The sequence below is a fragment of the Podarcis melisellensis genome, assembly GCF_964234715.1.
Source record: "Podarcis melisellensis genome assembly, chromosome: 13".
NCBI lineage: Eukaryota > Metazoa > Chordata > Lepidosauria > Squamata > Lacertidae > Podarcis > Podarcis melisellensis.
The window spans coordinates 669,347-693,642 of NC_138545.1; the positions used below are offsets into that span (position 1 = coordinate 669,347).

A 24,296-nucleotide genomic window follows, 5' to 3' on the forward strand; every position below is an offset into this window, starting at 1 on the left:
GGCACTCGAAATTCCGCCCAGCCACGCACCCCAACCCTCCTTCTAACGACCTCATATACCCCCTCGGCAAGGCCTTCTTCGCGCCAGCTCCAGGGGAGGAGGAAGAGCGTGCCCCTGAGCGCGTGCAAAGCGCCTTCCGGCCACCAGCCTGGAGTCCCCGCATCCAGACATCTCCGCCCCCCCCCCCCCGCCCCATCTACTCAGGAAAGAACCCAGGAGTTCCGGCTCTCTCTCTCCAGCACCTCCGCCGGGTGGACAGCGCTGCGCTGACGTCACTCCCCCTCCCCTGGCAAGCCGGGCCTGGCCCGGGCCTGGCCGGGATCCCCTTGGCGGCGACGCCCGGAGGGGAGCGCGGCTGGCGGTGGGAGCCGAGCGGGGCTCCGCCAAGGGCCGGGAGGCGGCAGAGATGGACCCCCAGGGTATTTTTGGCCGGCGATGCCTGGAATCCGGCAGGAGGGAGGGAGCAAGATCCGGTTACGGGGAGGCGCGGGCCTTGCAGAGCGGGCTCGCGCGGCCGGCAGGTGCACGCGCGCAAACGACAACCACGTCTCTCTCCCCGACCCCCACCATCCGGCCAGTTCACACGTCCCAGGGGACTGGATCTGCAAACAGTACCCCCGACGGCCAGCAGGTGGCAGCAGCGCGTCGGTTCCCCCGGGGCGCCGGCAGCGTCCACACGAGCAGACCCTCTTTTGGGGCGGAGCAGAGACGGAGGAGACTCCAAGGCTGAGTTCACACAATGCCTTTGAAGCACATACCCCCCTCCCGCCCAAGGAATTATGGGCACTGGGGTTTCCCCTCACAGGGTTACAATCCCCAGCAACTCTTCAAATCACTGAATTGAAGGGGGACCCAGTAGGGTCATCTAGTCCAACCAGCTGCGAACTGTTAGCAAACTAATTGTAGAGTTGGAAGGGGCTCGGAGGGTCATCCAGTCCAGCCCCCTGCAATGCGCCTGAAGACTTTGCCTCGGTGTGGCGCTGTCACTCCGGCCGCATTCACAGCTGAGGCGTGTAATAAGCAGAGTTCTGCAGCTCCATTTCAGGGTGAACTCTCTGGCCAGATCTGGGGGTGCTGGTCCACTGGGGGCTCCCTAGCACAGGCAGTCAATGTCCCCTTTGAGATGTGAAACTGGCCTGTCTGGATCCCACCAAGAAGAGGGAGAGGAGGAGGCCGGATCAGCACCCATTGTAAAAATGAGGAGGGGGTCTTGAGTGGGCTGCACCACTTTGCACATCCCCTTGGCCAAGAGCAGAGGGAGACCTCTTGGGCTTCAGCTGGGACACTCCCACTCCCAGCTCACTCAAGAGTCAGGGAAAGAAAAACGTACAAAGTAATCGCAGCACCACCAATTGTTTGTGGGTGTCTTTGGCGCCCCCAAGTCCCTCTTGCAGGTTTGTCTGAGCATCTTTGCAAAGGCCTTTGGGGCAGGGAGGGGAATGTGGTTTTGTCTTGCTATGAGAGCTCAGGGGAAATAAGGAAGAGGCAAAGGCTGTTTGCGCCCCCCCTTTCAGAGCCAGGGAGGGGGCCCTTTTCCTGACTGGGCAGCACTGGGTGAAGCTCAGGAGCAGCTGAATGTGGGGATTTAATGCAGAGTATCTCTGGAAGTCTTAAGACAGCCAGAGGGATTCAGCCCATGCGCAAAGGTCGGAAGTGGCAACGAGGAATTTCTAGGCTGCGAAAACCCTTGTTCAGGCTTGTTTTGGAAGAGAAGCCTTTGTTGCTTCCTTACTTACAGAATCATAGAATTGCAGAGTCGGACGGGAGCCAGAGGGTCATCTAGCCCAACCCTCTTGGTGATTGGACACGACCCCAAGGCTGTGTACTCACAGTGCATTTAAGGCGCATTCTTTCTCTACTCAAATAATTCCGGGCCCTGTTCTTTCCCCCATGACAATTCCCACAGCAGCCCCTAACAAACCACAGCACCCAGAACTCTCTGACGGGGGAGAGAAATGTGCTTTAAGAAAAGCATGGTGTCCACACACTGTTCCTGAGACCATGCGCAGAGTGCACCAACACAAGTCGTCAGGAAGAGTCTCTCCCGCTGAGATTGGGGGGCAGGGAGGCTGCTGAGCCCCACCTGGAAGTGAAGCAGGGGTTGTGTGCCTCAGTTTCCCCAGGTGGCCACGGGGGGGGGGGGAATTATTCTCACCTCCTTCCTTTCTTGTCTTGAGAAGGAAGTAACGCTCTTCCTATTTGCCTTGGCTGTGTGCGACGCCGCCGTGAGGGAGCAGCACTCCTCTCAGATGCGATTCTCAGTGTTTACCTCACATATTTAGGCGCTGAGGCACGGCCCGCAAGTTAAACCTCAGCTCAAAGGTAGCCCCTCTCTGGCTAGCGCAAGCCAATTCTGCTCGACACAGCGCAGCATTGTGCGATAGGTTTCGCCAGAAAGAGGAAGCGGGAAGTTTTTAAATCTGAATTTCGGTGGGAAATATTTGTGACGTGGGAGGAGAGGGCCTCGCTGAGAGCCAAGAAGAAGTGAAGCGGGGCCGAGACAAAGAGACCCAGGCCAAGCCAGGATTAGTTGGGAATGAGGAGTGGCTGCCGCAAGGAGGGAGATGGCAAACTCTGGAGGGTTGAAGTTTTGCATGAGAGTGCACTAAAATCGTCTGCTGTTAGGTTTGCAACAGCCCCCAGAGGGCTTAATTTAAAATTTGCACACCACTGGAATAGTTTAAAAAACCTCAAAGTGGTTTACACAAAAGATAAAGCAATCAAATCGAGGGTTCCAAAAGCTGAAATGGCAAGAGACTAAACACAGATTAAGATTCACACCAGATTTCTAAACCTCTGGACAGGCTTGTCTAAACAGTAATGTTTTTGTTGTTGTTGTTGTTGTTTAGTCGTTTAGTCGTGTCCGACTCTTCGTGACCCCATGGACCAGAGAACGCCAGGCACCTCTGTCCTCTACTGCCTCCCGCAGTTTGGTCAAACTCATGCTGGTAGCCTCGAAAACATGTTTTTAGCAGGTGCCAAATGTTTTTAGCAGGTGCCAAAAAGAGAGCAGGGAAGGTGTCTGCCTGGTGCCATGAGGCCGGGAGTTCCAAAGGTGCAGGCGCTTCCAGGCTAAAAGTTTGAGTTCTTACAAACGCAGAAAACAAGCACTGCAGCAGTGCCCATTCTGCCAATCTCTCCACCAATTCAAGGCTCAACACAAGACTCTTTTACCCTTTTACAGGTTCACCACCCACGAAAGAACGTGCCCTTGACCTCTCTGCATCTCCAGCACTTAAATGATTCAGTCTTATACATCTTAGCATGTCTCCTCGCACTTCAATACCATCTATAAATCATTTTCAAGTAGTTCTTCTTCAGGAAATAACATGCTGTAAACTTTAGATCACTCCTCCAGAGTTTTCCCTAGAGGTTAAAATCTATATCGTTGCATTTTTCTAAGATGTCCCCATGTATAAGACGTTCCCTATTTTGGGGGACTCAGATTTAAGAAAACGGGGGAGGGAGATGTATCAGTGTATAAGACGCCCCCTAATTTTTGACATTATTTTTTAGGGGGGAAATCTAGTCTTATATGGTATGTCCTCTATCTATTGCCCAGTGTGTCATAGAGGCTTTGACAAGCTCGTCTTTTGTTTCCCAATCGAATTACAAATTTAGGCACCAGGTGGGCAAAAGCTTCTCCCTGCCCTCCACTGCCCCTTGCCAGCTTCCCAGCCCCACAAGAGCCCAGGTGGGGGCCATCCAGTTCTTTCTGCCAGTCATGCCATGTCAGCAGCAGGAGGGAGAGAAGGCAAACACATATGCCCACACTCCCCCCCCCCCGTGCGTGCCAGTTGCTACTGGCTCAGAGGGAAAGGGCCAGACCCGGAGGTCACAGGATGACTCAGCGGCACCGTTAGGAAGCCAAAGTGCTGACCTCACTCACTCAGTGCCACTCCCTGCCATCAAATTCCTTGAGAACCCAGGAGTCCTGGCTGGCACCCTGCCTTGTGAGGCCTGAGGCCCACTGCCAAGCCTGCCCTGCCCTCCACCTCTTCCCTGACTGCCCCCCTCCCAGCTCAATCACTCCATTGTGGCTCTCAGGGACCCAGGAGTCCTGTCCCCTTCCCAAACCCTTACTTTAACAATGGACAAAACAAAACAAAAATTCCTTCCAGTAGCACCTTAAAGACCAACTAAGTTAGTTCTTGGTATGAGCTTTCGTGTGCATGCACACTTCTTCAGATACACTGAAACAGAAGTCACCAGACCCTTCTATATAGTGAGAAGGTGGGGAGGGGTATTACTCAGAAGGGTGGTGGGAATGGGTGATGGGCAGATAGCTGTGATGAGCCTGTTGACGACTCTTAACGACTGCAATAGGTCTTACAGGAAAAAGCAAGGGGTGAGAAGGTGAAAAATGGCTTTGTCATGTATAATGAGATAAGAATCCAAGGTCTTTGTTCAGACCAGGTCTCTCCATGGTTTTAAGTTTGGTAATAAGTTGCAATTCAGCAGCTTCTCTTTCCAGTCTATTTCTGAAATTCCTTTGTATTAGAACAGCTACTTTGAGATCCTGTATATCTTCTCACTATATAGAAAGGTCTGGTGACTTCTGTTTCAGTGTATCTGAAGAAGTGTGCATGCACACGAAAGCTCATACCAAGAACTAACTTAGTTGGTCTTTAAGGTGCCACTGGAAGGAATTTGTTTTGTTTTGACTATGGCAGACCAACACGGCTACCTATCTGTAACTTTAACAATGGAGAAAGAGTCTTCTTTGCGCCCTAACTCACAATCTGGATCAATTTAAGGGCAGGTCCCTTCCTGACTCTGGCTGCTGTTCACCTCAAATGCCCTGCCCTTGGGGGGGGGAGGTGGACCGGCCTGCTGTGTGTCCCCTCCACTCTTCCTGGAGGACTCAGGCTGCCCCCTCCCCATCTTTGTGACCCCCCCCACTTTTTCCAGGCCAATACATACCCACTGATCAAAATTGGGTTGCTTGTTTTTTGGTCCTGAGCTCTCTTGGTAACCAGCTGATTTGCATGAAAGCACGGCATCAATAAACGAGCCTCCTTTGGTCGGCGCTCTGGCGTGAGTCAGCTTTCTTGCACCAGAGCACCAAAACAAAAAATGGGACATTCTAGCATCCAATCAAAAGCTGGGATGGCTTCTGCAATTCTGTCCCACTCAAATCGGGTTATGCTGCGTGGTCTTCTGGGTCTTCCTCTGGGGGGAAAGTGGCCTCAGAGGAAGAGTGTGAACATGGGAGGATGAGGCCTTTGCATTTCTGCTGATGCACAGAGGTGAGTGCAGGGGTGGTGGGTTCCGCCCCCCACCTCCCTCTCTGCAATCTCAGATGAAATGGCATTCCTGCTTGGCACAAAAGGCCCCCATATTGGATTGGTGGAAGCAAGCAGTTTCATGTCTGCTGAGACCGCTGTGGCCAGGATCAGGCCTTGCAAGGAGTCCCCCTTGCCACGCCCTGTGCAACCGATCATGGCCCATCAATGTAATCTTAAATAAACAATTTGGAGTTGAAGAAAACCTGCTTAGAGTCTTATCTAGGGATTGGGGAGGGAACTGCAGAACAGCGCTGTGCTCATATACCCAGCAGTCCTCCTGCCACCCCAAAAGGGGATCTCAGACTTCCCGTGAAGGAAGACCTGCGCTTTCTCTCCTCTGGTATTAACCCCACCACCAACACGTCTGGTTTGGGTTGAATTTGCCCCATGGCTGAATCAAGTTTTGGCTGAATTTGCCCTGTGGCAAATTTGCCCTGCAGGTAACCTTCTGCCATGCGCTGGGTCCTTGCACTTGGTACCCCTTGGGCTGTGTTGACCTAAACAAGGAATGCTATTTATAGCCCTTGTTTTGTGGCTGCTCCTCTTAGATAAACAGCTCCTTGGGGAGGTTGGTGCTCAGAGCCCTTTCACCTGGGCAGGTAACACACCCCACCTCAGAGTAGGCAGGCAGCCAAAATGGGCACTGCCTGACGACAACCTGAATTTATCAGGAAGCGATACAGCGGAGACAAAGACACGCTTGCTCCTGGTACAAGGGGAAACAACACCTGGGGTCATGCCCCAGAGCTCCAAACCCCACAGACGAGTTTTGCTTTTGTTCCAGTGCAAACAGGGCACTAGAGAGATATTTGCAAGAACACCTGGACTCAAACAGAGATTGCTTTCTTTTCCTGGGGCTCCAGAAACATAATCAGATAGGATTGTGGGAGCGTAAGAGCCTGCTGGATCAGGCCAGCGGCCTATCTGGTCCAGCATCCTGTTCACACAGGGGGCCTCCAGATGCCTCAGTGGGAACCCTTCAAGCAGGATTTGAGCACCAGCACTTTCCCCTCCTGTGGTTTCCAGCAACTGGTATTCAGAAGCATTGATGCCTCCAACCGTGGAAGGAAGAGCAGAGCCAGCACATTCACCCAGTGCTTTACCAGCTGCACTGGCTCCCGGTGGAATACAGAGTCAGGTTCAAGGTGCTGGTTTTAATCTTTAAAGCCCACGTACCTGCGGACCGCCTCTCCTGGTATGTCCCACAGAGGACCTTACGGTCTTCAAACAAAAACATCTTGGAGGTCCCAGGCCACAGGGAGGTTAGGTTGGCCTCAACTAGGGCCAGGGCCTTTTCAGTACTGGCCCCGACTTGGTGGAACGCTCTGTCCCAAGAGACTAGGGCCCTGCGGGACTTGACATCTTTCTGCAGGGCCTGCAAGACAGAGCTGTTCCGCCTGGCCTTTGGCCAAGGCACAGTCTGACCCCTTCCTTTGGCAATCCTCACAGAACTCTAGCCCAACGGTTGCCATTAATTTGACTCTGAATTGATTTTAGAATGTATTTCAATTAATTGATTATGATTTTATGTAAACTGTGTTACTTTTACTGTTGTTAGTCGCTCTGAGCCCAGCTTCGGGATATAAATTAAAATTATTATTATTACTAGATTTTAAGGTGAAGCAACCAGATTTGTACACAGTATTCCCAATGCAATCACATCATAGATGTGTAGAATGGCTTTATGAGCAGTTTTATTTTCAGTTCCTTTCCCAGTGATCCCAAGTGGAAATTGCCCTTTTCATGCTGGGTTGACGTCCTCATCAAGCAGTCTGTTATGACTCCTGGTCTATCACCTCCAGTTCAGACCCTGTGAGCGTATATGTGAAAGGAAGATTTCTTGCATCACCAGACATCACTTTATACTTAGAATCATAGAGTCATAGAGTTGGAAGGGACACTGAGGATCATCTAGTCCAACCCCCTGCAAGCATTTGTTTGCATTGAATTGCATTTGCCATTTTGCTGCCCACTCATCCAGTCTGGAAAGGTCCTTTGGAGGCTCTTGGCAATCTCTTTTTGTTTTAGCGGTACTGAACAATTTATTATCATCAGCAAACGTGGCCACCTCACAGCTCCCAAAATGGATCCTTGGGGGACTCGACTTTCTACAGAGCTGTCCGCTTATTTCTGCTCTCTGCTTCCTACTACTTAACCAATTCCTGATCCGCAAGAGGTCCCCTAAACACCCTTGGCCCCGTATACCAGAAGAAGCGTCTCCACCCCCATCGTCCAGCCCGGACTCTGAGGTCCAGCTCCGAGGGCCTTCTGGCGGTTCCCTCACTGCGAGAAGCCAAGTTACAGGGAACCAGGCAGAGGGCCTTTTCCGTAGTGGCACCCACCCTGTGGAACGCCCTCCCATCAGATGACAAGGAAATGAATAACTATCTGACTTTTAGAAGACATCTGAAGACATCTCTGTTTCAGGAAGTTTTTTAATGACTGATGTTTTAATGTATTTTTAATCTCCTGTTGGAAGCCGCCCAAAGTGGCTGGGGAAACCCAGCCAGATGGGCAGGGTATAAGTAATAAATTATGTTTATTACTGTTATTATCTTACTCCATGTCAGCTAAGTTTCCTCAACAGTCTTTGGTGCTGTACCTTATCCAAAGCTTTTTGGGAAGCCCAGGTGTCCTATGTCAACTGGATCAGCTCCGTCAAGATGCTTGTTGACACACTCATAGAACCCGAATAGGTTCCGGAGACAGGACTTGTCCTTGCAGAAGCCAGGCTGGCTTTACTTCAGATGGGCTTATCCACACTTACCTTTTGTCCCCTGCTTTTTGAGCACAGGTCAACGCTTCCAAGTGCCCCTTTATCTGCGCCTGAGCTTTCTCCGCACTTAAAGCAAAGTGCAACAAATGACAGTTCAGGTTTCCTGCAGATTGCAGTTTGCCCTGATTCAGCTGGGACACAGAGCTTTAACGTACGGACAGCACCTAGAAAGCCCGGAGTAAAGGGAAGTGTGGACAAACCCTTATTTAGTGCCACATTTCTAGGCACAGGTCTGGGATTTCCAGGTCTGTATCTGAGCTGGTTCTTTCCTCTCGAGATTTTACCACTGAATTGGAGGAAATGTCAATTGTGATTCCCAAAGATTGCTGTTTGCTCTGATCCAGCAGTAAAATGCAGGTGTTCCCAGGGAAAGCGTGAGAGCAAAAGTAATAATAAAATCACACACAGACACACGGACCTGGAAATCCTGGGGCTGTGCCTAGAAAGCAGGGCAGGAAATGAAGGGTGGATGAGCCCTAAGTCTTGTTCTTCTACCTGCCTGGTTATTTATCTTCAACCATACTTCCCACCCGGATTGCCCTTGGAAACACCTTTTCAAAAATTGGTGTTACACAGGATACTTTCCCGTCCTCAGGTGTGGAGGCAGAGCTGAGGAACAAGTGACATATTTTTTGTTTGTTTGTTTATAAAAACATTTCTATACCAGTGTATCATAAAAAAATATACCACAGTGGTTTACAACAATATAAAAACATAAAACCAAGCTAAAAAATCATAAAATGTTAAAAATGTTTGAAAAACCTAAATTAAAAACAAACATTCATAGGGCTTTGTGGGGGATGTATCCTTGATTGCCTGCTTGGGCCTTGCGGAATATAAAAGTTTTCAGCGGACGCTTAAAAGTTGGCACAGAAGTCCATCTGGATCAGGCATCCCAATCCGGTGATTTGTCAGTTTTTATTTTGCCTATCAGGCCTAGAAACCCAGCTCTCAACACCACTATCTGGCCCAGTTCTTCCTGCAAAAGTTAGTTCAGGTACTGAGCTCTGCTCTAGATCTTCCACGGCCAATAATTCATTCAGCTTCTCTGCCACATCTCCTTGACCTCCTGGAGCACACCTTGTCACTGACGGGTCCAACCACATCACTAGGATGTTTCCTGCTACTCATACACGGTAATTAAAGAAGACAGAGGGAGAGAGGCGTGAGCCCACGGTTGGAACCACGTTTCACCCACTCACCCACAGGTTTCCGCAGCCATTCTGGGCAGCTTCCAACAAGAGTAAAAATACATTAAAACATCAGTCATTAGTAACTTCCCTAAACAGGGCTGCCTCCAGAAGTCTCTCTCTCTCTGTCTCTCTCTCACGCAGAGACACACACCTCAAGGGCCAAGCGGCAGGTTCTGGGGCTCAGATTGTTCTCCTCAAGCTTTCCATGGGGCAACTTTCCTAGGGAGACTTTCCTAGACGCCTTGCAGGATGACAAACCGCAGTAACATTGCATCTGTACTCAGCAGCAAAGTCTCTCACTGGAACTGGCTCATGCTCACAAGTCCAGTTGTGTGCCGATGCTGAAGCATCACTTGCACGGTGATTGTGGAAGGCGAACACAGAGGCCACAGTGAAGAAAGGCCTCCAGGGGGTCTTGCAGACCAGAGGAGCATCCGAGCTGCAGCGAGGACCAGACTGGTCTGAGATGGAAGGCCAGATGTCCTCAACCTCCTGAAGCCAGGGAGGCCAAAGTGGGTCACCCAAAATTCATTGCTGGATTTTTGTGGCCTCTGCATCACTGCTGCTGTTCTCTGCCTCTAATCTCCCCACACCCTAAACCTTTTATTTCTCCTCAGACTCCCCAGGCCTTCTTTCCTTTTCCTCATTCTCTCTTTCTGCCTGGACGCCTCTCCCTGAATGTGACTTGTCCCTGCCCTTATCAGAAGCATCTTGAAGGATGGTGTGGCTAGACACCCCTTCCTCCTCCTCCTCCCTCTAAAAGCTCTCTCTCTGGAGCTTTGCGCTTCAATCCAGCTTTGGTGCTGATCAGAGGAAGGTGCACTCCTTGACCTCTGCCTGGAAAACCCTCTGGCACCTGCCCTCCCCTTTGCCAGCGGCCCCTGGTGCCTCAACCCATGAGACCCAATGACTGGAGAATGGGGGTGAGCCTCTTTGCTCTCTGCCTCTGGACGGGGCTGATCATGGCCTCCTCCACAGAGGGTAAGTATTTGGGAGCACGGGAGGGGTGGGAACTCTGCCGCTTGGGCAACCAGCTGTGTGGTGGGTGCATTTGGGGAAGGGGTGGAGTCACACACAGGAGAGTCGCCAGCCCCCTTGCCAGGGCTCAACGCACGCCAAGGCTCCTGGCAGCCCAAGTCCAGAAGCTGTCGCTCATCCACGAAATACCTAAATTAAATTTTTTTAAAGAGACTTTCCTGGAGCATGTGCAGAGTCCCATTCCCTCCTCACAGAGAAACTTAACCTCAGTCAGACAAGGAACACCAGGGGAGCCAGATTGCTCTTGGATCAGACCAAAGTTCTCTCTAGTCCAGCATCCCATTCCCCACAATGGCTGACTAGATGCCCCAGTGAGAAGCCCACAAGCCAAGGCGGCTGCCCTCCCCCGATGATTTTCTCCCCACTGATGACGAGCATCCTGTGGCAGACCACCTCTCATCCTCATACATGGCCATTGCGATTAGTATCCTTCCTCATGAAGCTATTTAATTCTCCTTAAAAGCTGTCTACGTTGGAGGCCATCACTGCCTCCTGTGGGCAGTGAAGCTCAGTTGGCGAGAGTGTGGTGCTGATAACGCCAAGGTTGCAGGTTCGATCCCCCGTAAGGGACAGCTGCATATTCCTGCAGACTGGACAATTCTCAGGTTTCCTTCCAACTCTGTGATTCTGATTGTTTCTCTGTTTTGAGTGTCTCACTCTTCAGCTTATTTGACGGCCCTGTTTGGGTTCTGGGCAGCTTGCAGTCAGAATGGAAGGCTGAACTCTTTAGGAGGGTCTTTTTCCACCTACAAAACTCTGCCGTGTTACTTCTTAATGTGTGTCTAGCAGCTGGATCAGCCGGAAAGCCATTGACTGCTGGGATCACTCCTGCACCATCCTCACGCTGCCATGGCAAGATGCTTCTGGTGGTGCTGCGCTCCTCTGGCTGGGCTGCCCCTCTCAGGCACATCTCGTAATTCCCACATCTCACTATTTCCTCTGTTCTCTTTCCCCTGCGCTTTCTATCCTCCCCCTATTGCTGAGTTTGGGGAATGAACTTGCAGCTTTCAAAACGGATTCTGCTTCTCATATTTTGTGGAGTGGAGATTCCCATTTCCATGTTGTTTCTGCTGCTTGCTCTGGGTTTCAATCAACTCATAGAATCATAGAGTTGGAATAGACCACAAGGGCCATCGAGTCCAACCCCCTGCCAAGCAGGAAACTCAGATCGGTTCGCCGCCTCCGTGGCTTTGTGAAGGGCTAAGTGAACTTGCTGTTAGCTGCATTGGGCCAGGAAGACCTTTGTTTAGAATCCCAGGCTGCTTTCTACTGAGTCAGGCCATTGGTTCATTGGCCTCTGCGTCCTCTACACTGACCAGTAGTGGCCCTCCAGACTTCCCAATACAGGGCTGTATTGGGAATTTATACAATTAAGCCTCTTTTTTCATAATTTCCCTATGATTTTTTGTATTTTATGCTTGTATTTGTGAACTTGTACAGTGGTATGTCGGGTTAAGAACTTACCGTATTTTTCGCTCCATAAGATGCACTGTTTTCTTCCTAGAAAGTAAGGGGAAATGTCTGTGCGTCTTATGGAGTGAATGCGCGGTCCCTGGAGCCAAATTGCCCAGGGGCAAAAAACAGATTGTGCCTTTTTTTTAAAAAAAAGAGGGAAGGGGGTGTTGAAACAAAGCCGCTGAGCAGCTGATCGGCAAGCGATCAGGAGGGGAGATAAGGGACTCTAGAGATAACGGAGGCTGCCTGGGAGCGGGGAGGTAAAAGCCCATGGATCCTCAGGATTTTTGCACTGGGTCACCCCAAATTCACCACCAGATCACATAGCATGTCCATGGCTACAGCCTGCACCAAAAGAAACACGCATCCACTGTTTCGTGGGGCCGCAATGGTGCAAAAACGTGGTTACAAAGCAGGGATCCACATGGATTCTCAAGATTTTTGCATTGAGCTACCCCAAACTCACCGTCAAATCTCATATCACGTCTGTGGCCACAGCATGAACCACAAAAATCATATATCCACTGTTTTGTTCAGAATATTTTTTTTCTTGCTTTCCTCCTCTAAAAACTAGGTGCGTCTTATAGTCAGGTGCGTCTTATGGAGCGAAAAATATTCGTTCCGGAGGTCCGTTCTTAACCTGAAGCTGTTCTTAACCTGAAGCACCACTGTAGCTAATGTGGCCTCCTGCTGCCGCTGCGCCGCCGGAGCACGATTTCTGTTCTCATCCTGAAGCAAAGTTCTTAACCCGGGGTACTATTTCTGGGTTAGCAGAGTCTGTAACCTGAAGCGTCTGTAACCCAAGGTACCACTGTACATGTATAGCCAGAGACTTGTGTGCGTAAAATATTTATGTTCTACTTTTTCTGGTGTGTTCTTGGATTCTGCATAAAAGGGGGCTTCATCCCCTTTTAAACATCTTCAGAGAGGCAGGGGTGAAAAAGAGCGTGTTTGCATTAAAGACACCTGGAATTCTTACTCATGGAGAAAAGACTTCTGGGGGGAAATTACTCAGCATATGCCACAATCCTAATTACAAAAAAATAATTACAGTAACCTGTAAAATCCAAGAATGCACACATGTTGAAGAGCATTAAAGGAGAAATTAATATACAGTGGTACCTCAAGGTACAGACACTTCAGGTTACAGACTCCGCTAACCCAGATATAGTACCTCGGGTTAAGAACTTTGCTTCAGGATGAGAACAGAAATCGTGCTCTGGCGGTGTGTCAGCAGCAGGAGGCCCCATTAGCTAAAGTGGTGCTTCAGGTTAAGAACAGTTTCAGGTTAAGAACGGACCCCCAGAACGAATTAAGTACTTAACCCGAGGTACCACTGTAATTGTTTCAGTGCTGGCACAAGCTGTACTGATATCCTTGCCCTATTTAATGTGCTGGATTTTTACAACTGCAGAGTAAATACATAATATGCACACATGTCAATGAAACCAGAAAGCAGTTTCTGGTTTGTTTCAGATTGTTTTGATGATACTGATGCATCTGAAAGAATATCCATCTATACATTGTGACCCTTTTCAGAGAGAGACTCCAAACAAAGAAGGCCTTGAAGAAGGCCAGGTATACAATGCATTTAGAAGACATCTGAAAGCAGCCCTGTTCAGGGAAGTTTTTACTGACTGATGTTTTAATGTATTTTTAATCTTTTGTTGGAAGCCGCCCAGCCAGATGGGCGGGGTAGAAATAATAAATTATTATATTATAATATTATTATGACTTTCAGTTCTCATCCATGCCAGTGTAGTGGTCAGAATTTTGGGCAAGGAGCTGGGACACAAGAGTTCCATTCCACACTCAGCGATGAACCTCACCGGGTGACCATTCACTGCCTCTCAGACAAACAGGCCTCGCAGGGTTGTTGTGAGGTGGAAAGGGGGAGAGAACCAAGTATACCACCTTGAGCTCCTTGGAGAAAACAGTGGTATGTGGATACAGGAGAAAATAATAATAGAAGAGAGACTCACCTTCCCAACCACTGCTGTAAAGGTAAAGGTAAAGAGACCCTGACCTTTAGGTCCAGTCGTGACCGACTCTGGGGTTGTGGCGCTCATCTCGCTTTACTGGCCGAGGGAGCCGGCGTACAGTTTCCGGGTCATGTGGCCAGCAGGACTAAGCCGCTTCTGGCGAACCAGAGCAGCGCACGGAAACGCCATTTACATTCCCGCCGGAGTGGTACCTATTTATCTAATTGCACTTTGACGTGCTTTCGAACTGCTAGGTTGGCAGGAGCAAGGACCGAGCAACAGGTACTCACCCCATCACAGGGATCTGAACCACCGACCTTCTGATCAGCATGTCCTAGGCTCTGTAGCTTCAGGTCCATTTGACTATAGTCACTCCTTGAGGTGCTATCAACTGTTTTAATGCCAGAATATTAAGCACAAGCCAAAGAAAAATAGGCGGCCTGTTTAAATGCTAAAGGTGATGTGCTGAATGATCAAAATGCTTCCCCTTCAAGTCTGCGTTGTTGATGCAGCACCAGCTGAAGCTTTAGAACTGAATCTGAAGATGTATGAGACCCAAAAAGCATGTGCCCTGCTCAGAATCACCTGGATCTAGAAAGGTTAAAATGGCCAGCAAGAGAAAGCTGGCAAAGTAAAAATGGCTCACTGGTGTGTTTATATATGTTATATATAAAAGCACTTATAAAATGCTTGCTGTTTCTAAACCCCTAACTGGAATAAAAGAGCAAAAAACTGCATGTTCTGAAAAATAAATACTTATGATGATATTGTGTTTATGAAAAAATATTTTGTTTATAGATTCATTGCTTGTTCTTTCTGTAACCGATTTGAATGTTTTGAAATTGCAGTCAAATCAACAGAAGCAAGCCCAACTATTATGACTAATTCTTCCACTGCAACTGAACCCTCAATTCAGAGTACAGCAGAAGACACTACACAGGCAGTGACCTCCGCTTCTCCCACCGCTAAGCAACCATCCACCACAGGGACATCTTCTCTGTCAACGTTGGGGACCTCTTCCAGTGTGACCACTGCAACTGAACCCTCAATTCTGAGTACAGCAGGAGACAGTAGTACAAAACAGGCAGGGACCTCCACTTCTCCCACCGCTGAGCAACCATCCACCACAGGGACATCTTCTCTGTCAACGTTGGGGACCTCTTCCAGTGTGACCACTGCAACTGAACCCTCAATTCTGAGTACAGCAGGAGACAGTAGTACAAAACAGGCAGGGACCTCCGCTTCTCCCACCTCTGAGCAACCATCCACCACAGGGACAGCTTCTCTTTCAACGTTGGGGACCTCTTCCAGTGGGACCACTGCAACTGAACCCTCAATTCAGAGTACAGCAGAAGACATTAGGACAAAACAGGCAGGGACCTCCGCTTCTCCCACCACTGAGCAACCATCCACCACAGGGACATCTTCTCTGTCAACGTTGGGGACCTCTTCCAGTGTGACCACTGCAACTGAACCCTCAACTCAGAGTACAGCAGAAGACACTGGTACTACGCAGGCAGGGATCTCCGCTCCTTCCACTTCAGAGGAACTATCCAGTACAGGGACATCTCTGTCAACGTCGCCTGCCTCTTCCAGTCTGACCACTCCAACTGAACCCTCAACTCAGAGTACTGCAGGAGGCACTACTTCTCCTCAGGAAGTGACCTCCATTTCTTCCACCTCAGAGAAACCATCCACTCCAGGGACAACTTCTCCGTCAACGTTTCTGGCGTCTTCCAGTGATGGTACTACAGCGATCCTAAGCGCAACTAGTGGGACTGAAATGCTCAGTTCACCTACCACCTCTTCCAGTTCTACCGAACAGCGTTCTGAAACAATTACATCTATCTTATCCCCAAGCACCACCACTGCAGATGGACCCTCAACTCAGAGTACAGCAGGAGACACTACTACTACGCTGGCAGGGACCTCCGCTTCTTCCACCTCTGAACAACCGTCCACCACAGGGACAGCTTCTCTGTCAACGTTGGGGACCTCTTCCAGTGTGACCACTGCAACTGAACCCTCAATTCCGAGTACAGCAGGAGACAGTAGTACAAAACAGGCAGGGACCTCCGCTTCTCCCACTGCTGAGCAACCATCCACCACAGGGACATCTTCTCTGCCAACGTTGGGGACCTCTTCCAGTGTGATCACTGCAACTGAACCCTCAATTCCGAGTACAGCAGGAGACAGTAGTACAAAACAGGCAGGGACCTCCGCTTCTTCCACCTCTGAGCAACCATCCACCACAGGGACATCTTCTCTATCAACGTTGGGGAACTCTTCCAGTGGGACCACTGCAACTGAACTCTCAATTCAGAGTACAGCAGGAGACAGTAGTACAAAACAGGCAGGGACCTCCGCTTCTCCCACCGCTGAGCAACCATCCACCACAGGGACATCTTCTCTGCCAACCTTGGGGACCTCTTCCAGTGTGATCACTGCAACTGAACCCTCAATTCAGAATACAGCAGGAGACAGTAGTACAACAGAGGCAGGGACCTCCGCTTCTTCCACCTCTGAACAACCGTCCACCACAGGGACAGCTTCTCTGTCAACGTTGGGGACCTCCTCCAGTGTGACCACTGCAACTGAACCCTCAATTCAGAGTACAGCAGGAGACAGTAGTACAAAACAGGCAGGGACCTCCGCTTCTCCCACCGCTGAGCAACCATCCACCACAGGGACATCTTCTCTGCCAACGTTGGGGACCTCTTCCAGTGTGATCACTACAACTGAACCCTCAATTCCGAGTACAGCAGGAGACAGTAGTACAAAACAGGCAGGGACCTCCGCTTCTCCCACCTCTGAGCAACCATCCACCACAGGGACATCTTCTCTGCCAACGTTGGGGACCTCTTCCAGTGTGATCACTGCAACTGAACCCTCAATTCCGAGTACAGCAGGAGACAGTAGTACAAAACAGGCAGGGACCTCCGCTTCTCCCACCTCTGAGCAACCATCCACCACAGGGACATCTTCTCTGTCAACGTTGGGGACCTCTTCCAGTGTGAACACTGCAACTGAACCCTCAATTCAGAGTACAGCAGGAGACAGTAGTACAAAACAGGCAGGGACCTCCGCTTCTTCCACCTCTGAGCAACCATCCACCACAGGGACATCTTCTCTGTCAACGTTGGGGACCTCTTCCAGTGTGAACACTGCAACTGAACCCTCAATTCAGAGTACAGCAGGAGACAGTAGTACAAAACAGGCAGGGACCTCCGCTTCTCCCACCGCTGAGCAACCATCCACCACAGGGACATCTTCTCTGCCAACGTTGGGGACCTCTTCCAGTGTGATCACTGCAACTGAACCCTCAATTCAGAATACAGCAGGAGACAGTAGTACAACAGAGGCAGGGACCTCCGCTTCTTCCACCTCTGAACAACCGTCCACCACAGGGACAGCTTCTCTGTCAACGTTGGGGACCTCTTCCAGTGTGACCACTGCAACTGAACCCTCAATTCAGAGTACAGCAGGAGACAGTAGTACAAAACAGGCAGGGACCTCCGCTTCTCCCACCGCTGAGCAACCATCCACCACAGGGACATCTTCTCTGCCAACGTTGGGGACCTCTTCCAGTGTGATCACTGCAACTGAACCCTCAATTCCGAGTACAGCAGGAGACAGTAGTACAAAACAGGCAGGGACCTCCGCTTCTCCCACCTCTGAGCAACCATCCACCACAGGGACATCTTCTCTGCCAACGTTGGGGACCTCTTCCAGTGTGATCACTGCAACTGAACCCTCAATTCCGAGTACAGCAGGAGACAGTAGTACAAAACAGGCAGGGACCTCCGCTTCTTCCACCTCTGAGCAACCATCCACCACAGGGACATCTTCTCTATCAACGTTGGGGAACTCTTCCAGTGGGACCACTGCAACTGAACTCTCAATTCAGAGTACAGCAGGAGACAGTAGTACAAAACAGGCAGGGACCTCCGCTTCTCCCACCGCTGAGCAACCATCCACCACAGGGACATCTTCTCTGCCAACCTTGGGGACCTCTTCCAGTGTGATCACTGCAACTGAACCCTCAATTCAGAATACAGCAGGAGACAGTAGTACAACAGAGGCAGGGACCTCCGCTTCTTCCACCTCTGAACAACCGTCCACCACAGGGACAGCTTCTCTGTCAACGTTGGGGACCTCCTCCAGTGTGACCACTGCAACTGAACCCTCAATTCAGAGTACAGCAGGAGACAGTAGTACAAAACAGGCAGGGACCTCCGCTTCTCCCACCGCTGAGCAACCATCCACCACAGGGACATCTTCTCTGCCAACGTTGGGGACCTCTTCCAGTGTGATCACTACAACTGAACCCTCAATTCCGAGTACAGCAGGAGACAGTAGTACAAAACAGGCAGGGACCTCCGCTTCTCCCACCTCTGAGCAACCATCCACCACAGGGACATCTTCTCTGCCAACGTTGGGGACCTCTTCCAGTGTGATCACTGCAACTGAACCCTCAATTCCGAGTACAGCAGGAGACAGTAGTACAAAACAGGCAGGGACCTCCGCTTCTCCCACCTCTGAGCAACCATCCACCACAGGGACATCTTCTCTGTCAACGTTGGGGACCTCTTCCAGTGTGAACACTGCAACTGAACCCTCAATTCAGAGTACAGCAGGAGACAGTAGTACAAAACAGGCAGGGACCTCCGCTTCTTCCACCTCTGAGCAACCATCCACCACAGGGACATCTTCTCTGTCAACGTTGGGGACCTCTTCCAGTGTGAACACTGCAACTGAACCCTCAATTCAGAGTACAGCAGGAGACAGTAGTACAAAACAGGCAGGGACCTCCGCTTCTCCCACCGCTGAGCAACCATCCACCACAGGGACATCTTCTCTGCCAACGTTGGGGACCTCTTCCAGTGTGATCACTGCAACTGAACCCTCAATTCAGAATACAGCAGGAGACAGTAGTACAACAGAGGCAGGGACCTCCGCTTCTTCCACCTCTGAACAACCGTCCACCACAGGGACAGCTTCTCTGTCAACGTTGGGGACCTCTTCCAGTGTGACCACTGCAACTGAACCCTCAATTCAGAGTACAGCAGGAGACAGTAGTACAAAACAGGCAGGGACCTCCGCTTCTCCCACCGCTGAGCAACCATCCACCACAGGGACATCTTCTCTGCCAACGTTGGGGACCTCTTCCAGTGTGATCACTGCAACTGAACCCTCAATTCCGAGTACAGCAGGAGACAGTAGTACAAAACAGGCAGGGACCTCCGCTTCTCCCACCTCTGAGCAACCATCCACCACAGGGACATCTTCTCTGCCAACGTTGGGGACCTCTTCCAGTGTGATCACTGCAACTGAACCCTCAATTCAGAATACAGCAGGAGACAGTAGTACAACAGAGGCAGGGACCTCCGCTTCTTCCACCTCTGAACAACCGTCCACCACAGGGACAACTTCTCTGTCAACGTTGGGGACCTCTTCCAGTGTGATCACTGCAACTGAACCCTCAATTCAGAATACAGCAGGAGACAGTAGTACAACAGAGGCAGGGACCTCCGCTTCTTCCACCTCTGAACAACCGTCCACCACAGGGACAACTTCTCTGTCAACGTTGGGGACCTCTTCCAGTGTGACCACTGCAACTGAACCCTCAATTCAGAGTACAGCAGGAGACAGTAGTACAAAACAGGCAGGGACCTCCGCTTCTCCCACCGCTGAGCAACCATCCACCACAGGGACATCTTCTCTGCCAACGTTGGGGACCTCTTCCAGTGTGATCACTGCAACTGAACCCTCAATTCCAAGTACAGCAGGAGACAGTAGTACAAAACAGGCAGGGACCTCCGCTTCTCCCACCTCTGAGCAACCATCCACCACAGGGACATCTTCTCTGCCAACGTTGGGGACCTCTTCCAGTGTGATCACTGCAACTGAACCCTCAATTCCGAGTACAGGAGGAGACAGTAGTACAAAACAGGCAGGGACCTCCGCTTCTCCCACCTCTGAGCAACCATCCACCACAGGGACATCTTCTCTGTCAACGTTGGGGACCTCTTCAAGTGTTAACACTGCAACTGAACCCTCAATTCAGAGTACAGCAGGAGACAGTAGTACAAAACAGGCTGGGACCTCCGCTTCTTCCACCTCTGAGCAACCATCCACCACAGGGAAATCTTCTCTATCAACGTTGGGGACCTCTTCCAGTGGGACCACTGCAACTGAACTCTCAATTCAGAGTACAGCAGGAGACAGTAGTACAAAACAGGCAGGGACCTCTGCTTCTCCCACCGCTGAGCAACCATCCACCACAGGGACATCTTCTCTGTCAACGTTGGGGACCTCTTCCAGTGTGATCACTGCAACTGAACCCTCAATTCAGAATACAGCAGGAGACAGTAGTACAACAGAGGCAGGGACCTCCGCTTCTTCCACCTCTGAACAACCGTCCACCAAAGGGACAGCTTCTCTGTCAACGTTGGGGACCTCTTCCAGTGTGACCACTGCAACTGAACCCTCAATTCAGAGTACAGCAGGAGACAGTAGTACAAAACAGGCAGGGACCTCTGCTTCTCCCACCGCTGAGCAACCATCCACCACAGGGACATCTTCTCTGCCAACGTTGGGGACCTCTTCCAGTGTGATCACTGCAACTGAACCCTCAATTCCGAGTACAGCAGGAGACAGTAGTACAAAACAGGCAGGGACCTCCGCTTCTCCCACCTCTGAGCAACCATCCACCACAGGGACATCTTCTCTGCCAACGTTGGGGACCTCTTCCAGTGTGACCACTGCAACTGAACTCTCAATTCAGAGTACAGCAGGAGACAGTAGTACAACAGAGGCAGGGACCTCCGCTTCTTCCACCTCTGAACAACCGTCCACCACAGGGACAACTTCTCTGTCAACGTTGGGGACCTCTTCCAGTGTGACCACTGCAACTGAACCCTCAATTCAGAGTACAGCAGAAGACACTGGTACTACACAGCCAGGGACCTCTGCTTCTCCCACCACTGAGCAACCATCTACCACAGGGACATCTTATCTGTCAACGTTGGGGACCTCTTCCAGTGTGATCACTGCAACTGAACCCTCAATTCAGAGCACAGCAGAAGACATTAGGACAAAACAGGCAGGGACCTCCGCTTCTCCCACCACTGAGCAACCATCCACCACAGGGACATCTTCTCTGTCAACATTGGGGACCTCTTCCAGTGTGACCACTGCAACTGATCCCTCAATTCAGAGTACAGGAGGAGACAGTAGTACAACAGAGGCAGGGACCTCCGCTTCTCCCACCGCTGAGCAACCATCCTCCACAGGGACATCTTCTCTGTCAACATTGGGGACCTCTTCCAGTGGGACCACTGCAACTGATCCCTCAATTCAGAGTACAGGAGGAGACAGTAGTACAAAACAGGCAGGGACCTCCGCTTCTCCCACCACTGAGCAACCATCCACCATAGGGACATCTTCTCTGCCAACGTTGGGGACCTCTTCCAGTGTGACCACTTCAACTGAACCCTCAATTCAGAGTACAGGAGGAGACAGTAGTGAAAAACAGGCAGGGACCTCCGCTTCTCCCACCGCTGAGCAACCATCCACCACAGGGACATCTTCTCTGCCAACGTTGGGGACCTCTTCCAGTGTGATCACTGCAACTGAACCCTCAATTCCGAGTACAGCAGGAGACAGTAGTACAAAACAGGCAGGGACCTCCGCTTCTCCCACCGCTAAGCAACCATCCACCACAGGGACATCTTCTCTGTCAACGTTGGGGACCTCTTCCAGTGTGACCACTGCAACTGAACCCTCAATTCTGAGTACAGCAGGAGACAGTAGTACAAAACAGGCAGGGACCTCCACTTCTCCCACCGCTGAGCAACCATCCACCACAGGGACATCTTCTCTGTCAACGTTGGGGACCTCTTCCAGTGTGACCACTGCAACTGAACCCTCAATTCTGAGTACAGCAGGAGACAGTAGTACAAAACAGGCAGGGACCTCCGCTTCTCCCACCTCTGAGCAACCATCCACCACAGGGACAGCTTCTCTTTCAACGTTGGGGACCTCTTCCAGTGGGACCACTGCAACTGAACCCTCAATTCAGAGTACAGCAGAAGACATTAGGACAAAACAGGCAGGGACCTCCGCTTCTCCCACCACTGAGCAACCATCCACCACAGGGACATCTTCTCTGTCAACGTTGGGGACCTCTTCCAGTGTGACCACTGCAACTGAACCCTCAACTCAGAGTACAGCAGAAGACACTGGTACTACGCAGGCAGGGATCTCCGCTCCTTCCACTTCAGAGGAACTATCCAGTACAGGGACATCTCTGTCAACGTCGCCTGCCTCTTCCAGTCTGACCACTCCAACTGAACCCTCAACTCAGAGTACTGCAGGAGGCACTACTTCTCCTCAGGAAGTGACCTCCATTTCTTCCACCTCAGAGAAACCATCCACTCCAGGGACAACTTCTCCGTCAACGTTTCTGGCGTCTTCCAGTGATGGTACTACAGCGATCCTAAGCGCAACTAGTGGGACTGAAATGCTCAGTTCACCTACCACCTCTTCCAGTTCTACCGAACAGCGTTCTGAAACAATTACATCTATCTTATCCCCAAGCACCACCACTGCAGATGGACCCTCAACTCAGAGTACAGCAGGAGACACTACTACTACGCTGGCAGTGACCTCCGCTTCTTCCACCTCGGAGGAACCATCCACTGCAGGGACATCTTCTCTGTCAACGTTGCCTGCCCCTTCCATTGAGGGTACTACAGCGATCCTAAGAACAAGTAGTGTGACTGATAAGCTGAGTTCATCTACCACCTCCTCCAGTTCCACAGAAGAGCATCCTGAAACAAGCACATCAAAGGCATCTACGTCTACCGGTATGAAAATATCCACCATTGGGGCCTCTTTCCCTTCCACTATTACCCGTTCACACACATTGACTCCTTCTGAACTTAAAAGTTCATTTGTTAGGGGTCTATATTTTCATTTGGAAATGATGTTTATCTCCTATCACATGACTGCAGGGCTTAATGGTTTGCACTTGTTGCAATCATGCTTCTTGGCGCATTACAAAGTTCTTGCATCAGTTCACTTGGCCCTTAATATACTTGAGTCCAGAATATCTTCAATACCCATTAATGTGTTATATCCTTGTTTGATCAGTACTGTCTTTGTACTGTACATGGTCCCTCATGAGTCAAGGCACACGACTTATAGCCACCATGTAACTCCTTCCTGGCTGAGAACCATTCTTTATTGAACTCCAGGCCCTTGGCTTTCTTGATTTCAGCAAGCAGCTAAAGTTCTGATTAATTCTCACTGATTTTATGTATTGCTCACTATACACTTAGAAATAATAGCATTAGGCTGTACAATATATAAATTATTATTGTCATCATCATCATATATGAGGGCTCTTTTGTTGTCTTGTTCTTAAATATCGTTAATGTTCTGTTCTCTTCCTCTTCCTCAGCTCCTTCCACCACAGTTGTCCCTCTCGGGTGCCTTAATGGAGGAGTCCTTGTTGGGGGTCGTTGTCACTGCCCGTCTCCCTATACTGGGCGACGTTGCGAAGAGGCAAAGAATGAAATCCAAGTGGGTAAGTCTTAGTACAAATTATTAGTACAATCCTCCCGCCCTCTGGCTCTTCCTTTGTAAAGAAAAGCTCAGGAATGTCCGGGTATGTGTAGTAATTTTCTAGGTGGGCAATGTTTGTGGTCTTGTGGCCAACTTGCTTGATTCAAAGTGGTGTGTTGCTTCTGTGGCATCACCCTGACACCTTCAGTTTAAAAGGCTTCTGATAGCAGCAGCAACTGGACAAGAATGTCACCTGCCTCAGGACCTGGAGAGTTCCTGTCAGCAAGAGTAGACTAACTACACTGAGCTGATATGCGCACATTCCCATGTATTTCACACCCTGTACCAGCGCCCTTTCTCTGCACACTTTGGTGTCCTGGTAAAATGTGGTCTTGACTATGCTACCACTCAGTGGATTTGTAACTGGCTGACTGACCGAACCCAAAGGGTGCTCATCAATGGTTCCTCTTCATCCTGGAGAAGAGTGACTAGTGGGGTGCCACAGGATTCTGTCTTGGGCCCGGTCTTATTCAACATCTTTATCAACGACTTGGATGATGGACTCAAGGGCATCCTGATCAAATTTGCAGATGACACGAAACTGGGAGGGGTGGCTAACACCCCAGAGGACAGGATCACACTTCAAAACGACCTTGACAGATTAGAGAACTGGGCCAAAACAAACAAGATGAATTTTAACGGGGAGAAATGTAAAGTATTGCACTTGGGCAAAAAAAATGAGAGGCACAAATACAAGATGGGTGACACTTGGCTTGAGAGCAGTACATGTGAAAAGGATCTAGGAGTCTTGGTTGACCACAAACTTGACATGAGCCAACAGTGTGACGCGGCAGCTAAAAAAGCCAATGCAATTCTGGGCTGCATCAATAGGAGTATAGCATTTAGATGAAGGGAAGTAATAGTGCCACTGTATTCTGCTCTGGTCAGACCTCACCTGGAGTACTGTGTCCAGTTCTGGGCACCACAGTTCAAG

The 24,296-nt window shown here is 50.4% G+C and overlaps 1 protein-coding gene across 1 annotated transcript in view; it reads left to right on the forward strand.

The window, feature by feature from the left end:
- The first annotated feature begins 21,826 nt into the window (after positions 1 to 21,826).
- Positions 21,827 to 24,296, forward strand: part of LOC309355691 (uncharacterized protein) — a 64,410-nt gene continuing 61,940 nt past the window's right edge. The window contains exons 1-2 of the mRNA XM_081886723.1: positions 21,827 to 22,602; positions 23,199 to 23,324. Coding sequence (XP_081742849.1) covers positions 22,257 to 22,602; positions 23,199 to 23,324 — 472 coding nt within the window. The 5' untranslated portion in view covers positions 21,827 to 22,256. The remainder of the gene's footprint in view (positions 22,603 to 23,198; positions 23,325 to 24,296) is intronic.